General features: G+C 43.4%; 1 protein-coding gene across 1 annotated transcript in view; it reads right to left on the reverse strand.

Moving 5' to 3' along the window:
* Nucleotides 1-3,262: 3,262 nt before the first annotated feature.
* Nucleotides 3,263-16,592, reverse strand: part of LOC147109929 (hepatic and glial cell adhesion molecule-like) — a 34,903-nt gene continuing 21,573 nt past the window's right edge. Inside the window, exons 4-8 of the mRNA XM_086002429.1 lie at nt 12,281-12,403; nt 12,131-12,160; nt 9,811-9,846; nt 9,651-9,695; nt 3,263-3,318 (exon numbers count right to left, since the gene is read on the reverse strand). Coding sequence (XP_085858555.1) covers nt 3,263-3,318; nt 9,651-9,695; nt 9,811-9,846; nt 12,131-12,160; nt 12,281-12,403 — 290 coding nt within the window. The remainder of the gene's footprint in view (nt 3,319-9,650; nt 9,696-9,810; nt 9,847-12,130; nt 12,161-12,280; nt 12,404-16,592) is intronic.

Genomic DNA, 16,592 nt, shown 5'->3' on the forward strand with positions numbered 1-16,592 from the left:
AGATGTCGCTGTTCAGGTGAGTGATGGGTGCATAAGTGCAAAGGTAAGTGTGTTTGGTGTGTCTACAGTGTGTAAAGAAGTTTAAATTACCTGTACTTACCTTTCCAGCCTTCCTTCCTCTAGGTTTCGGGAGTCCATCATCTAACCGGCACAGAAAGCAGAACGGCTGCGAACTATCAAAAGTGACAGCCTGCAGCTTTCGGTGTCGGTGAGATTTTTAACTGAGTCTGTGGAGAAGGACTCAGGTTTGAAGTAAGATTATCAGCGTTTGATAGCTTCAAACAACTGTGAAACACCGATGTCTCACCTGTCAAATCGTCTTGACAGATGAAATTTCAGTCTGTGACGTCACCCGTTGCCGGGTGGCCCTTAATTGGCTTGCTGAGCCCGCTGGGCGGGCTCAACAAGGTCAATCAAGTTAAAATCGCGTTGATTGGCCGCATCTCGATGGAGGAGGGACTACGTCCCCGAAAGTTGTAGTCCCGCCTCCTTCCCGACTTCTGAGTGAAAATCACCCCCACTATGTCTCCTCTCACCCTCCCCGCCCCTCATGGCACTCTCGTACTCAAGGTGACCCGCTTTGAACCGCTCAGACTGAAAGGGGAGGGTGTAAAGAGGGATAGATTAAGAACAGATCAGGCAGCTTAAAACTGGGCATCCAAAAGGCGCTGTGGGATATTAGCAGCAGCAGATTCTGATACTCTGTATAAACCTGCTGTACATATATTCATATAAAAATTTCCACCAGCAGCGATTATCTGTATATCCATAGATATATATCATCTAAATTATCTATGCGGTATAATCAGTCCATATTGGTCCAACAGGAAGGACACAGCTCCTTAAGAAGTGACACAATTTTTTGCAGAATTAAAGTTTATAATGCTGATTTGTCTATTATAAATTTGAGACACAAAACAGCGTTGTAACTGAAAAATATTCACTTCAAAGCAGTTTATTCTTTTTTGGCCATGACGAATAAATATGCTCAAGTTTAACCCTCCACTGCAGCAGGGATCCTTAATAACCCGCAAATATTTCCACTTGTTAAGAGGATGAGTCCCAGGTCCTAGGCCATAATTGTGCTGTCTTTTCCCTTTTTAAATTGCTGCACTCGCAAGCCAGTAGTTGCAGTGAATTGAAACATGGATTGAAGCTTGATTAATGTATCCTGTTTAGGCACTAGCACTACCAACATTTGAAAGTTTTGGGCAGGAAAAGACCTAATGCCTTATGCATCACCATATAGACACTGCCCACCCACCCGGGGCCATGCAATCTACTGAGAGAACCGAAATAAACAGGTAAAAAGCCAGGTCAATTAGGGGTAAACATTTGGAACAATTCATCTGCCACCCCTTTAGACGATCGAAACTAGTCCAGACGACAGCATTGGCCATGATTTATACCTGCGTCTTGTACCAAAAATTGAGTGTGTAGCACAGAATGAGGATTCGAGGCTTCGTCAGTTGAAGAAAGTAACATATCTTTCCTTGATGGTTGTGGGCTTTGTTTTGCTCAAAACATTCTCCCTGGACGCTGCCTCTCTCACTCTCTTTCAGTCTTTCGTTTGATGACGGGAGGGTGGCTGGGAGGGGGGCGTTGTGTCAGGGTTGTTTCCCACTTGATGTGCCATGCGCTGGATTGCATGAATACACTGTCCTTGATCCCAATCATAGGTTAGTTCAAGTTTTAGCAGGTTGAAGCTCAGGGTGTTTATTTTCAATTTATATCTGCATTGCTGCTGTGATGAATGGAACATAAGCATAACCAAGGTTTCACAAAACTTTGAAACGCTGCTAGCTTCCATTTACACTATTATATGGAACTGTAAACTATTATGTTCATGCATTTTATTTCATTCCTTACGTCTTTCACAAACCATAAATCATTTAGTCAACTAATTTTGAATAAGTATCTTGATTTTTCAATCGGTATAATATTCACAATCATTCGTTCATAAAAGCGAGATAAATGGGTAATTTTCCGGTTGGCAAATGGTAATTAATGGGGTGCCACAGGGATCGATGCTGGGGCCTCAAATATTTACAATGTACATTAATGCCTTGGATGAAGGTTCCGAGTGTAATGATGCCAAGTTTGTGGATGATACAAAGATGATGGGAAAGCAAGTTGTGCAGAGGACTCAGCGAATCTGCAAAGGGATATAGACAGGCTAAGTGAGCGGGCAAACATTTGGCAGATGGGAACGTGCGAGGTTATCCAATTTGGCAGGAAAATAAAAAAGCCATTTTTATTTAAATGGAGAGAGATTACAAAATGCTACAGTTCAGAGGGACCTGGGGGTCCTTGTGCATTAAACACACAAAGTTAGCATGCAGTTACAGCAAGTAATCAAAAAGGCAAATGGAATGTTGACCTTTATTGCAAGGGGGTTGGAGTATAAAAGCAGAGAAGTCATGCTACAACTGCACAGGGTACTGGTGAGACCACACCTTGAGCTCTGCAGAAACTTTTGGTCCCCTTATTGAAGGAAGGATACTTGCATTGGAGTCAATTCAGAGACGATTCACACGGTAGATTCCTGAGACGAGGGGTTGACTTATGAAGAATAGCTGAGCAGATTGGGCCGATACACATTGGAATTTAGAAGAACGAGAGGTGATCTTTTTGAAATATATAAGATACTGAGGGGGCTCGAGAAGTTAGATGCAGAGAGGATGTTGCACCTCGTGGGGAAATCTAAAACTCGGGTGCATAGATTCAGAATTAAGGGCCGCCCTTTTGGAACTGAGATGAGGAGGAATTTCTTCTCTCAGAGGGTCGTAAATCTGTGGAATTCCCTGCCCCAGAGAGCCGTGGAGGCTGGGTCATTAAGTACCTTTAAGGTGGAGATAGACAGATTTTTGCAAGATAATGGAGTGAAGGGTTATGGGGAGCGGCCAGGAAAGTGGATTTGAGCTCAAGATCAGCCATGATCTTATTGAATGGCGGAGCAGGCTCGAGGGGCCAAGTAGCCGATTCCTGGTCCTGTTTCTTATGTTCATATGTTCTTGTTCCTCATTGACTATACATGTCACCATAATATGTGCAATATATAGGAAATTAATTTAGCAGAATATTGCGTTCTCTTGAACTGAAACAGTGTGTGAACTGATATGCTGTCACACATAGATGTAGTTCATGCAATTTGAAAGAAATATTGCAAGCTACAACCTTTCAATAGACTATACCAACACTTTATGGGCAACATGCACCAAATATGAAATTCTGCATATTATCTATTTTTATTCTTTAGATATCATGTGTAGAAGCTACTCACGGCGATTCTGTTTGGTTCGTTGAGGATTTCCCCTTCTGTTAGAAAATACCAAAAACACATAATGAATCTCAATGGTTTAGGGTAACGATAAAATGTCATTGGTGCCGCCATCTGAGTGAAACTCATGGGTCGAATCGAAAAAATCTGTGCTTTGAAAAAAGTCATCAGAAATCTTCAGAATTCTCTGCAGATTCAAAATGAGAGTGTGAAATAACCACGTCCAGATGTCGGGAGTAAGTGATACAATTAGGAGAGAGAGAGTGAGACAATGAGCGAGAGAGCGAGAGTGAGAGAAAGAGAGAGAGCGACAAAGAGAGAGAGAGAACATTATATCATCCCCAGCTACATACTGTATCATTGTTTTAAACTAAAATAACAACAGAAAATGCTGGAAAAACTCAGCAGGCCAGGCAACATCCGTGGACAGAAAATAGAGTCAACGTTTCGGGTCAAACACTTTGTCAAGACTGGAAAAGCACTGGAAATGAAATAGATTAAGAGGCCAGCCCGGGGGAGAACAGAAGAGAAGTGAAGAGACATTAAGATGTATTCAAAACGAGACGAGATGGTGATAGGACTAGTGGAGACAAAAGACGTTTCTAGATTAGGTGTGAAATGTGCTGGCAGAATGGGAAACAGCTGCCATGTGGGAGAGAAAAGAAAGTGGGGAAAGGGCCAAAACAAAAGTTTGGATAAAAATAAGTAAAAATGTAATGGGGGCTGGGGTTATGATCTGAAATTGTTGAACTCGATATTGAGTCCGGAAGGCTGTAAAGTGCCTAATCGGAAGATGAGGTGCTGTTCCTAGAGCATATGCTGAGCTTTCATGGAACAATGCAAGAGCCCGAGTACAGTGAGGTCTGAGTGGGAATGGGGTGGTGAATTAAAATGCCAGGTGACCGGAAGCTCGGGGTCATCCTTACAGACTGAACGGAGGTGTTCTGCAAAGTGGTCACCCAATCTGCATTTGGTCTCCCCAATGTAGAGGAGGCCACATCGTGAGCAGCGTATTTTGCTATCGTACTATTGTTTTAAACTAGCTGTCTCCTACATATGTGTCCCTGACAACTACGTGTGCAGGAAGTGTATCCAGCTGCAGCTACTGACAGACCGCATTGCGGCACTGGAGTTGCGATTGGATGCATACTGGAGCGTTCACGATGCTGAGGACGTCGTGAATAGCACGTTTAGGGAGTTGGACACACCGCAGGTAGAGGTTGGACAGGCAGAAAGGGAAGGGGTGACCAACAGGCAGAGTACTAGGCACAGGCAGGTAGTGCAGGGGTCCCCTGTGGACATCCCCCACTCAAACAAATACACCACTTTGAGTATTGTTGGGGGGGATGGCTTATCAGAGGAAGGCAGCAGCAGCCAACTTCCTGGCACCAGGGTTGGCTCTGCTGCACAGAGCGGGAGGAAAAAGAGGGGCAGAGGTATAGTAATAGGGGATTCTATTGTAAGGGGAATAGATAGGCGTTTCTGCGGCCGCAAACGAGGCTCCAGGATGGTGTGATGCCTCCCTGGTGCAAGGATCAAGGATGTCTCAGAGCGGCTGCAGAACATTTTGAAAGGGAAGGGTGAACAGTCAGTTGTCGTGGTGCATATAGGTACCAACGATATAGGTAAAAAATGGGATGAGGTCCTAAAAGCTGAATATAGGGACATAGGAGGTAAATTAAAAAATAGGACCTCAAAGGTGGTAATCTCAGGATTGCTACCAGTGCCACGTGCTAGTCAGAGTAGAAATAGAAGGATATTTCAGATGAATACATGGCTAGAGGAATGGTGCAACAGGGAGGGATTCAAGTTCCTGGGACATTGGAAACGCTTCTCGGGGAGTGGGACCAGTTCAAACCGGACGGTTTGCACCTGGGCAGGGCTGGGACCGATGTCCTAGGGGGAGTGTTTGCTAGTGCTGTGGGGGAGGGTTTAAACTAAGATGGCAGGGGGTTGGGAACCTGAGCAGGGGGACAGAGGAAAGGGAAACAAGGATAAAAGCAAAAGAAAGGAAGGAGAAAAACAAAAGTGGCAGTCAGAGAAATCAACGGTTTAAATCAACCATGGCCACAGTAAATAATAATTCTAATAGGTCTAAGAGCGTTAAAAATATAAGCCTGAAGGCTTTGTGTCTTAATGCGAGGAGCATTCGTAATAAGGTGGATGAATTGGCTGCGCAAATAGAGGTAAACAAATATGATTTGGTTGGGATTAGGGAAACGTGGCTCAAGGATGGCCAAGGCTGGGAACTCAACATCCAGGGGTATTCGATATTCAGGAAAGATAGGCAAAAAGGAAAGGGAGGTAGGGTACCATTACTGGTTAAAGAAGCGATTAACGCAATTGTAAGGAAGGATATTAGCTCTGATGATATGGAATCTGTATGATTTGAATTGAGAAATACCAAGGGACAGAAAACGTTAGTGGGAGTGGTATATAGATCTCCAAACAGTAAGGCGGAGGTTGGGGATGTCATTAAAAGGGAAATTAAAGAAGCATGCAATAAGGGCACAGCAGTCATCATGGGTGACTTTAATCTACATATAGATTGGGATAACCAAATTAGCAACAGTACTGTGGAGCAGGAATTCCTGTAGTGTTTACGGGATGTTTTCCTGGACTAATATGTTGAGGAACCAACCAGAGATCAGGTCAACTTAGACTGGGTATTATGTAACGAGAAATGTTTAATTAGCAATCTTGTTGTACGAAGCCCCTTGGGTCGGAGCCATTATATAATGATCGAATTCTTCATTAAGATGGAGAATGAATTAGTTGACTCAGAGACTAGGGTCCTAAATTTAAATAAAGGAAACTACGATGGTCTGAGGCGTGAGTTGGGTTGGATTGATTGGGGAATGTCACTCAAAGGGTTGACGGCGGATAGGCAATGGCAAACATTCAAAGACCGCATGGATGAACTACAGAATCTGTTCCTCCCAGTTTGGCATAAAAATAAAACAAAAAAGGTGACTCAACCATGGCTAACAATGGAAATTAGGAATAGCATAAGATCCAAGGAGAGGACATATAAATTGGCCAGAAAAAGCAATAATCCTGAGGATTGGGAGCAATATAGTATTCCACAAAGGAGGACAAAGGGATTATTTAAGAAGGGGAAAATAGAATATGAGAGTAAGCTTGCAGGGAACATAAAAATTGACTGTAGAAGCTTTTATAGATAAGGGAAGAGAAAAAGATTGAAAAGTCAAGCGTAGGTCCGTTGGACTCAGAATCAGGGGAATTCTTAATGGGGAACAAAGAAATGGCAGACCAACTAAATGCATATTTTGGTTCTCTCTTCAAAAAGGAGGACACAAATAACCTCCCAGAGATGCCGGGGAACATAGGGTCTGATGAAAGGGAGGAACTGAAAGAAATCAGGGAAATGGTGTTAGGGAAATTGATGGGATTGAAGGCCGATAAATCCCCAGCGCCTGATAACCTACATCCTAGGGTACTTAAGGAAGTGGCCCTAGCAATAGTATTGCTGATCATCTTCCAACATTCGATGGAATCTGGAACAGTCCCCATGGATTGGAGGGTAGCTAATGTTACCCACCATTCAAAAAAGTTGGTAGAGAGTAAACGGGGAATTACAGACCGGTAAGCCTGACATCGATAGTGGGGAAAATGCCAGAGTCCATTATCAAAGAAATAATAGCAGAGCACTTGGAAAACAGTGACAGGATCAGGCAAAGTCAACATGGATTCACAAAAGGTAAATCGTGCTTGACTAATCTACTGGAATTTATTGAGGATGTAACTGGTAAAATAGATAAGGGAGTACCAGTGGATGTGGTGTACCTGGACTTTCAGAAGGCCATCGCTAAGGTCCCGCATAAGAGATTAGCATGTAAAGTTAAGGCACATGGGATTGGAGGCAAGGTATTGACTTGGATAGAGAACTGGTTGGCAGACAGAAAGCAAAGAGTTGGAATAAATGGGTCTTTTTCCGAATGGCAGGCAGTGACTAGTGGGGTACCACAGGGATCGGTCCTTGGACCCCAGTTATTCGCAATATATATTAATGATCTAGACAAGGGAACTAGATGTAATATCTCCAAATTTATAGACGACACAAAGCTGGGTGGGCGTGTCTGCTGTGAGGAGGACGTCGAAAAAATCTAGGATGATTTGGACATTTTGGGTGATTGGGCAGAAACATGGCAGATGCAATATAACGTGGATAAATGTGAGGTTGTCCACTTTGGTGGCAAAAACAGGAAGGCAGATTATTACCTAAATGGCAATAGATTGGGAGAAGGGGAAGTGCAACGAGACCTGGGTGTCCTTGTGCACCAGTCGCTGAAGGTAAGCATGCAGGTGAAGCAGGCGGTTAAGAAGGCAAATGGCATGTTGGCCTTCCTAGCGAGAGGGTTTGAGTACAGGAACAAGGATGTCTTGCTGCAGCTGTACAGGGCCTTGGTGAAACCACATCTTGAGTATTGTGTGCAGTTTTGGTTGCTTTATCTGAGGAAGGATGTTCTTGCCATGGAAGGAGTTCAGCGAAGGTTCACCAGGCTGATACCTGGGATGGCAGGAATGACGTATGAGGAGAGATTTGGTCGACTGGGATTGTACTCGCTGGAGTTTCAAAGAATGAGATGTGATCTCATTGAAACTTATAAAATTCTGACAGGACTGGACAGACTAGATGCAAGAAGGATGTCCCCGATGTTCGGGGATTCCTGAACCAGAGGACACCATCTAAGGATAAAGGGTAGGCAATTTAGGACAGAAATGAGGAGGAATTTCTTCACCCAGAGAGTGTTGAACCTGTGGAACTCTCTACCACAGGAGGCGGTGGGGGCCAGTTCATTAAATATATTCAAGAAGGAGTTGGATATATTTCTTAAGGCTAAAGTGTCAAGAGGTATGGGGAGAAAGCAGGGACCGGGTACTGAATTTGGATGATCAGCCATGATCGCATTGAATGGTGGAGCAGGCTCGAGGGGCCGAGTGGCCTACTTCTGCTCCTATCTTCTATGTTTCTATGTTTCTATGTTAAACGCAGCAGCCAGGATATGCTCAATGATTTGGAAAGTGAATATACATCACCAAACTAGCAATTTTACAGCTATGGTCGCTATTACAGAAGAAACATTTACAGGACGCCAACTTTAGCAGTTATCTTTTTACTCTTGGAATGTTGCAGTTTTTCAGACATGGAGCAAATAAAAACTTAATCTATCTATCTAATGAATTAGAGGCTGAGATGCTGAGCAGTTTCAAGGTTGAAAAGAATAGGAGAGAGGCTGAGATAAAGCAAGGTGCAGATGTAACCGAATTCAAAGTCCGATTTCAAAACTATTTAAGAGTTGTATTATTAGGAGAGGTGTAAATAACCTATAGATGGAGGAAGGATTTTGCATAGTTTTGCAATCTTGTTAAAAAACATATTTACAGTATGACATGCCTGCTGAATCATACATATAACACGATAGGGTGCGAGCAGATGGAGAATATTACTTCGTTATCTACAAAGATATTTAATTATCATCTGCAATGTTTGAAATGTATACAGTGGTATAGAGTAGAGAAATAAATTACAAAGTAGTTCAGGCGCAATGACATGCTCTATGAATAGGGTAAACTTATGTAAGTAAATATTGAGACATCTTATTGAACCTATCCATTCTTTTTATTTGATATATCTTCTGCTAAATTCTTTGGGAAGACGTAACAGGAAAAATAGAGGCAAGTTTGGAATGTTGCATTTTTATGTTGCAGAATATGCACTATATCATATATGGGCAGTTTAATCGAAAATCAGAGGTAGAAGCAGATTGCAGAATATTTTGGAATAATTGATTTTTGTGTTCCATACTGTCCCTTTCTCCCTCGCTCTGCTTGTAGCTCTCGAAATCTTTTTCGGTTGTCTAGCTTTTTCGGGTTAATTTTGCTTTTCATAATTGTACCTCATTGTTTTTTCTGTCGTTGCTCATGGCCGTTCTGTCCATTTCAAGTGAAACAATGATACAGACATAAAAGATGATAGATAGATAGATAGACAGAGAGCGAGAGAGAGAGATAGAGATAGACAGATAGATAGATAGATAGATAGACAGACAGACAGGGAGACAGACAGATAGACAGACAGGCAGATAGATAAGATAAGTAGATAGACAGACAGACAAGATAGATCGATAGATAGATAGATAGAGAGATAAGAATAGAGAGATAGATAGATAGATAGATAGACAGACAGATAGATAGACAGACAGACAGATAGATAGATAGATAGAAAGATAGATAGATAATTAGATAGTTAGATAGACAGTTAGATAGATAGATAGATAGACAGACTTAGTTTTATTTTATCTCTTCATGCAAACATTACTGATGAATTGGATTATAATTTACATACGCAGTCTGTGGTTTGGTGCATCCTGAATTGGTCGCACGATGTCTTCTAAGAATAAAAGTTGGACGCAATTTGACTCAATTTAAGATTGAAATCCAAGGCAATACCAGTAACATTTTCAGTCTCAGTTTCAAGGATTTGTCATTCAATGACTGATTCTCACCTCTGCTGTTTCTGTCCACGCACCGCTGGATTTGATCTAAGGGCAATGAAAGGCACTGTTAAGCAGGCGAACACATCTTGACAGAAAAATTCAATTACTAAAATAAAAATTAAATCTCCAATTACGTTCAGATAATAGGGCAGAAATTGAGCAGCGAATATGTGTAATTCAATAAAAGTTAATCTATTGCTTGCCTTTCTGTTATTTCTCAAGGATTTACAGAACATTAAATTACTATCAACAATTTCAATTGTACCATTATGTTTTTGAGTATAGGGTATGTCTATCTATCTGTCCGAGCAATATATGTCACAGAATCAAATTATATTTGCAACTGTAACAGATCTCCGAATTTAAAAGAACACAATACACATTCCACTGCTCATATCTCTAAATTCAGTTTCTCGCAAGCACGTGTCCCACTGCTTTGTAAAATTGCTGATGCTATCAGCTGGACAGCCCACTGAAAACATTCGCCATCCTGTATGAGAGGCAGTTATATCGGATCTCTAATAATCGTCCCTCTTCTGACATTCACCCCATGCCCTGTGGTTGTCCTTCTTGGAGTCATGTTAAGAAGTTTCTCATAAATTGATTTTATCGACGTGTTTTAAGATCTTGAACACATAAGGAATATCACAGCTTAGCCTTCACTTATCTATCGTTTCATCTACTTATATATCTATAGTAAGCCAGTTTCCAGTGGGATAACTCTACAACAGAAACATTTCCTTCTCTGCACAATTTCTTGTAACATTTACATGAGCACTCAGAGATGCTGTACGGATGGCTGGTGTTGGGAACAGATCTGTTGCATTGGTGCACCGAATATTTTGTTCTGACGATGTGGATAAGTCAAATAAGTCTAAAAATTACAACTACTGATATAACTCTATGAACATATTACATGTTACATAGAATTTACAGCACAGAAATAGGCCAGTCGGCTCAACTGGTCTGTGCCGGTGTTTCTTAGTGAGTATTTTATATTAAGGAGGCCTAGTTTAGGATTCCCCCACAAACAGAACCATTTTATCAATGTCCGCCCTATCAAGGCTTCAACAATCATGGCACTGGAATTCCTCCGGTTTATATTTAATAGGTGAAATATGTAATTGGTTTTAAATAGTTTAACGCCTCGTTTAAAGCAGGACTTGAATGACTGTGACATGATTACCTCAATAATTCATTGCTAAAGGTGATTTCTAAGTTAATGGCCCAGAAATTCGGGTCTCCACGGGTGAGTACGCACGGGGTACTCACCCGTAAGCCCAATGGAAGTGCCAGTTTCGTGCGTGCACTGCGCATGCGCGGGAAACCGGCACTTCCGTTCCCCTGAAAGAAGGGGTTCAGAAGTCGAACGCGTGCGCAGGAGAGGCAGCGCGTGCGCATCGAACTTATGATTTTTTTTGCAGGTTATCCTGGGATGGTAATTCTCCAGAAGTTACACATATAAAAAGCAGTCGCACGGCTTGCTTTTTACAAGGTAAGCGGTGAATTAATTAAAATTAATACATTATTTACACAGGTTTATTATTTTTAAATACTTTAAAGAAAGGTAACTTTTAGCCGCGTTAGAAAATAAAATTATTTTTTTCAAAAATTTAAATTATTGTTTAAAGTAGCTATTTCATGTAATTTATAGTTTATTTTAAAAATGTGATGTTTGTTTCTAAATTTATTTGAATATTTAGAGATGTTTTGGGGCTAATAATATTTATAGGTTTGACAGGTCTTCCTGTCAAACTTATGAATGAAGCATTCCCTGCTACCATTGGCTCTCCATGGCCCACGTGATCCCAGGGGACGCTTCGAACTAACTGCGCCCCTGGGATATGCAAGCACTGCTTGCCGGCCGCTGGAAGAGACCCAGGATCGCAATACCACGGGGGCCCACAGCTCAACGGCCAGCGCGCGAGGTAAGTGCAGGTCAGGGGCTTGCGCCCGCGGGAAGCCCCCGACCCGAATTTCTGGGCCATTGTAAACGTCTCGATTTTGGTGGGATTGGAGTTGAAACGGTTTCCTATTGCATTTTCTTTTCTAAAACAATTATATACGATGGGAAGGCTCGCCAACAAACTTCAAATTATTTGCGATGTCAGTTTCCTTGAATGAAATAACTGAAATGAAGGGCGCAGTATTTTGCACATCATCTCCTGTGAGTTAAAGCGAGCAATTTTAACCGAACTCGTCCACCGGGGAACTGACGGAATCGGGTGCAACGCTGAAGTCAATGGTGAGTAATATTGGGCGGGATGTGAAGCCATTGTTCCGCCCAATCCCGTCAGTTCCCTGACGGATTCTCAATTATTCAACATACCTGTGATCCAAGTGAACCCGTTCCGTATTTCTATCTTGCGGGAAAAGAAATAAAAACAATTAAAGTGAAGCAATCACTTTCCCACCGACGGTAATGTTATAATCCATGACGTATTGACTCTGATAAATTTAGTATCATGATTTTATTTACCTGTACTGGAGCTCACACATTTTGTGATGCAGATAACGACTAAAGCCAACCCTACCACACAAATAGCCACAGCGATTACTGTAATCAGGTGATTTGAAGTCTCGCATTCTGAGCTGTCCTCACCTGTAAGTTAAAGAGAGAAATGTGATATTTACGTTATTACATTAAATAACATTTCTCACCCTGAAAGGCTGTTCAATATTAATACACAGACACACACGCCCTTTTTTCAGGCAAATTATTAACTCTACTAAAATAGCAGAAAATTGAAGATGAATTTATTGAGACCCATTTTTGGCCGATGAACGGGCGGCACACTGGGATCCAGCAACTCCTCGGCCATCTAAAGCGTGAATGAAAGCCTGAATAGGGATTGCAGAGTGTCTCATCACTGCTGAACTCTGTTCTCACTCAGAGCACTGGGAGTGCTGAGGCATAGCTGGATGAGAGTGGTATTGTCTCCATGGCAGAGGCAAGTGCCATCCTCTCTCAGGACGACATCATGCCCGTTCCTCCATCAGCCTCTCAAACAGTGGCGTTCAAGTCATTGGAAAACACATTCGGGCCAAACGGTAAACGGGTTACGGATTTGTTATCACCCATTATGCCCTGTCGCCCAAGAGGAACTGACATCTCAATAAATCAGTTTCTAAGATACCTCTGTTGGTTCTGCAGCAAGCGTAGATGCATTCAAAAATAAACAATTCTGTGGTGTATGTAACCTGTTCCACCTTAAAGAGAACTACCTTAAGAGATGTACTATTTTCTCTTGGCTGCTGTATACTGTAACACTGTAATACCGGTGGTAACCACACCGGTATATAAGTGTTGTGCAAGGATTTGCTGGGCAGTTCAGCCCTGACCTTCGAATAGTAAAGACCTGTTAAAAGTTTTTCTTGTTGTCTGTGTCCAGTGATTGATCCTAAACATAACTGGAACATACAGACTCAACAGTGGCGACGAGTCCGATCTTACCCTGCGGCAAATTTACATCCAAGGCAGCTTCGTCCTCAAAACGGGCGTCGAGAAGAGGCATCCGCCCTCATCATCCTGCTGAGCACCATCGCACGGGAGGCATCGAGAACCCGGGTTAAAAAGAAAAAGAATTCTGACCACGAAGCCCTCCATCAGCGACAGGCAGTGATCATCCCTTCTACCATGGTGGTGGGTAAGCCGATCAGCAACACGAGCAGAAAGTCGGCCGCGTTGACTGTGGAGTAGGGGAGGGAAAACGGAGGAATAAGGGCGGAGAGCTAGACCACGGCCGGTAGAAAGGGCCGGGCTGCAATCGAGGCCAAGAGGCGCAGCGACTGGGGCAGCTTAAGGCTCGAGAGCCACGGAGAACTCAAACGCAGCTGGTGTACAGGACCGGGCTGCGAGCGGGGCTGCAAGGCAAAGCAGCGTCGGGGAGTTGAGAAGCTTAAGGCACGAGAGCCGCGGAGAATTCAAACGCAGCCAGTGTAAAGGACCGGTCTGCAAGCGGGGCTGCAAGGCAAAGCAGCGTCGGGGAGTGAGAACCGCTGGGGAGGCGAGAACGGCAGCAGCAAGGCAATTGCCATTGCAGCCAGCGGGGAAAGAAGGCAAACGCGGGAATCCGCCATTGTAGTCGGCGGGGAAGAAGACGAGCGCGGGAAAGACCGCCAAGTGCGGGAAGCTGCCATTTTAGTAGGCGGGGGAAGAAGACAAGCCGCCATTTAAAAAAACTTTTAAAAAAATTTTAAAAACTTGCAAGGATGCCTAAACATGGGAGCATTAATACCTTTGATAGTGATGTCGAAGATTAGACCACGTATGTAGAACGCCTGGAAGTTTATTGTAAAGCAAATAAGGTACCAGATGATGAGAAAGCATTAACCTTATTAAGCTCAATGGGGGCGAAGACATACGGGCTATTGAAGCACCTTCTATCACCAAATAAACTGGCGGATCAGACCTTCATGAATATTGTTACTGTCCTGAAAAATCATTTAAACCCCACGCCGCTGATGATAACGGAATGATTTAAATTTTACAGAAGAACGCAGTTGAAAGACGAAAGCAACGCTGAATTTTTAATTGAACTACGTAAGCTATCGAAGTACTGTCAGTTTGGGACAGGGCTAGCAGATGCGCTGAGAGATAAATTTGTGTGTGGATTGTTAAAAGAAGGAACACAAAAGCGACTGCTTGAAGAGAATGATCTTACGCTTGATAAAGCTGTCACTATTGCAGCATCGCAAGAAGCCGCAGCAAGAGGCACTGTGGAAGTGCAGCTACGGTCACCGGAACTCTGTACCAATCAAATGGTCTTGAGTACAGTAAAATGTTATCGTTGTGGAAAGACAACACACGATCAGAACCAGTGCTGGTTCAAAAATCATGAATGCAGAAAATGTGGCAGGCTTGGTCACATAGCTAAAGTATGCCGGTCAGGAAAGAAGACCAGCAACAAAAAGTCACCGCAGGAAAAGTACAAAAAGGTACACAAGGTGACAGAGAACAGTTCGAACTAACAGAAGTCAGATTCAGACGCCAGCAGTAATGAACTGGGTAGTCTAAGAGTACACAATGTTGGGAAGGAAGCAGACCTCCAAACAATTTGGGTCACACTTCAGATAGCAGGAGTACAAGTGAAGATGGAATTGGACACTGGATCGGCATTGACGGTCATGAATAAGAAAGATTACAAAAGGTTATTCCCACATATTCCCCATCGGGAAGATAGAGGTAAAGGTGGTCCACAAGGGCAAGGAAAGCCGAGGAATGGACTTATATGTGCTACCTGAGGGAGGTCCACCACTACTGGGACGGGAGTGGATTAGGAAAATAAATATGGACTGGCATTCCTTAAAAGCACTAACGGTAGATTCCGGTACAAAAGATGTCAAACCTAAACGATTGTCCAGAATATTGGACGATGCTAAAGAGGTGTTCCAACAAGGACTGGGAACACTGAGAGGAATTACGGCAAACATCAAGGTTGAAGAACATGCAAACCCGAAATTTTTCAAAGCCAGACCGGTACCTTATGCAATACGACCTGCTGTGGAAGCTGAGCTGGAAGGGCTAGAACGTTCAGGAGTACTGTCTAAGGTAGACTGGAGTGAGTGGGCCACGCCCATTGTCCCAGTCATGAAGTGTTCATCGAGCAACAAGCCGGGGGAACCAGGGAAGGTTCACATCTGTGGTGATTTCAAGATCACTGTTAATCCGGTGCTACACACGGTGCAGTATCCGCTTCCACGGATTGAGGATATCTTCGCTTCGTTGTCTGGTGGGAAACACTTCACCAAGATAGACCTGGCGCAGGCGTACTTACAGATGGAAGTTGAGGAAGAGTCACGCCAGTATCTCACGATCAACACGCATAGAGGCTTGTACCGGTATAATAGACTGTTTTTTGGAGTGGCATCGGCTCCAGCAATTTGGCAGAGGGCCATGGAGCAGGTATTACAGGGAATTCCAGGTACACAATGTTACCTGGACGATATTCTGATTACAGGAGATGATGACGAGGACCACCTTGCAAACTTGGAACTGGTGCTCACCAGATTGAAAGAATATGGTCTTCGAGTTAATCGCCAGAAATGTGAATTCTTTCAGAAGCGGATCTCGTACTGTGGTCATGTCATTGACCAGGAGGGGCTTCATAAGCCTCCTGACAAGATCGAAGCTGTTGTGAAGGCTCCCGCTCCGGATAATGTATCCCAATTGAGGTCGTTTCTAGGGTTGATTAACTATTACCATAAGTTTCTGCCAAATTTATCCATGGTGCTGCACCCGCTGAATGCTCTTTTGCAGAAGGAAGTACCATGGAAGTGGAGCGAGGACTGTAAGAGGGCCTTTCGCGAAAGCAAGGCATTGATCACCTCAGAGGAAGTGTTGGCTCACTTCAACCCAACGCTGCCTATTCGTTTGGCTTGTGATGCTTCTCCATATGGTATTGGGGCAGTACTCTCACACAAGTTGCCAAATGGCCAGGAGAGGCCAGTTGCATTCGCATCCAGATCATTGACCTCCGCTGAGCGCAACTATGCTCAGATAGATAGGGAGGCTCTCAGCCTTGTGTGGGGAGTAAAGAAGTTTAATCATTACCTGCAGGGCCAAAAGTTTACGCTTCTGACAGACCACCAGCCGTTGGTATCCATTTTTAACCCTAAGAAGGGTGTTTCGGTGATGACAGCACAGAGACTCCAGAGATGGTCCATTTTCCTAGGGGCACATCAATATCAGATAGAATTCAAAGGTACAAAGCAGCATGGTAATGCTGATGGGCTGTCGCACCTGCCACTACCTACAGAGGAGGAGGCACCGACGGTTGACCCTGTTGAGT

The sequence above is a fragment of the Somniosus microcephalus genome, chromosome 12 (genome assembly GCF_052327205.1).
Source record: "Somniosus microcephalus isolate GS21.2 chromosome 12, FLI_Smic_1.0, whole genome shotgun sequence".
Lineage (NCBI taxonomy): Eukaryota > Metazoa > Chordata > Chondrichthyes > Squaliformes > Somniosidae > Somniosus > Somniosus microcephalus.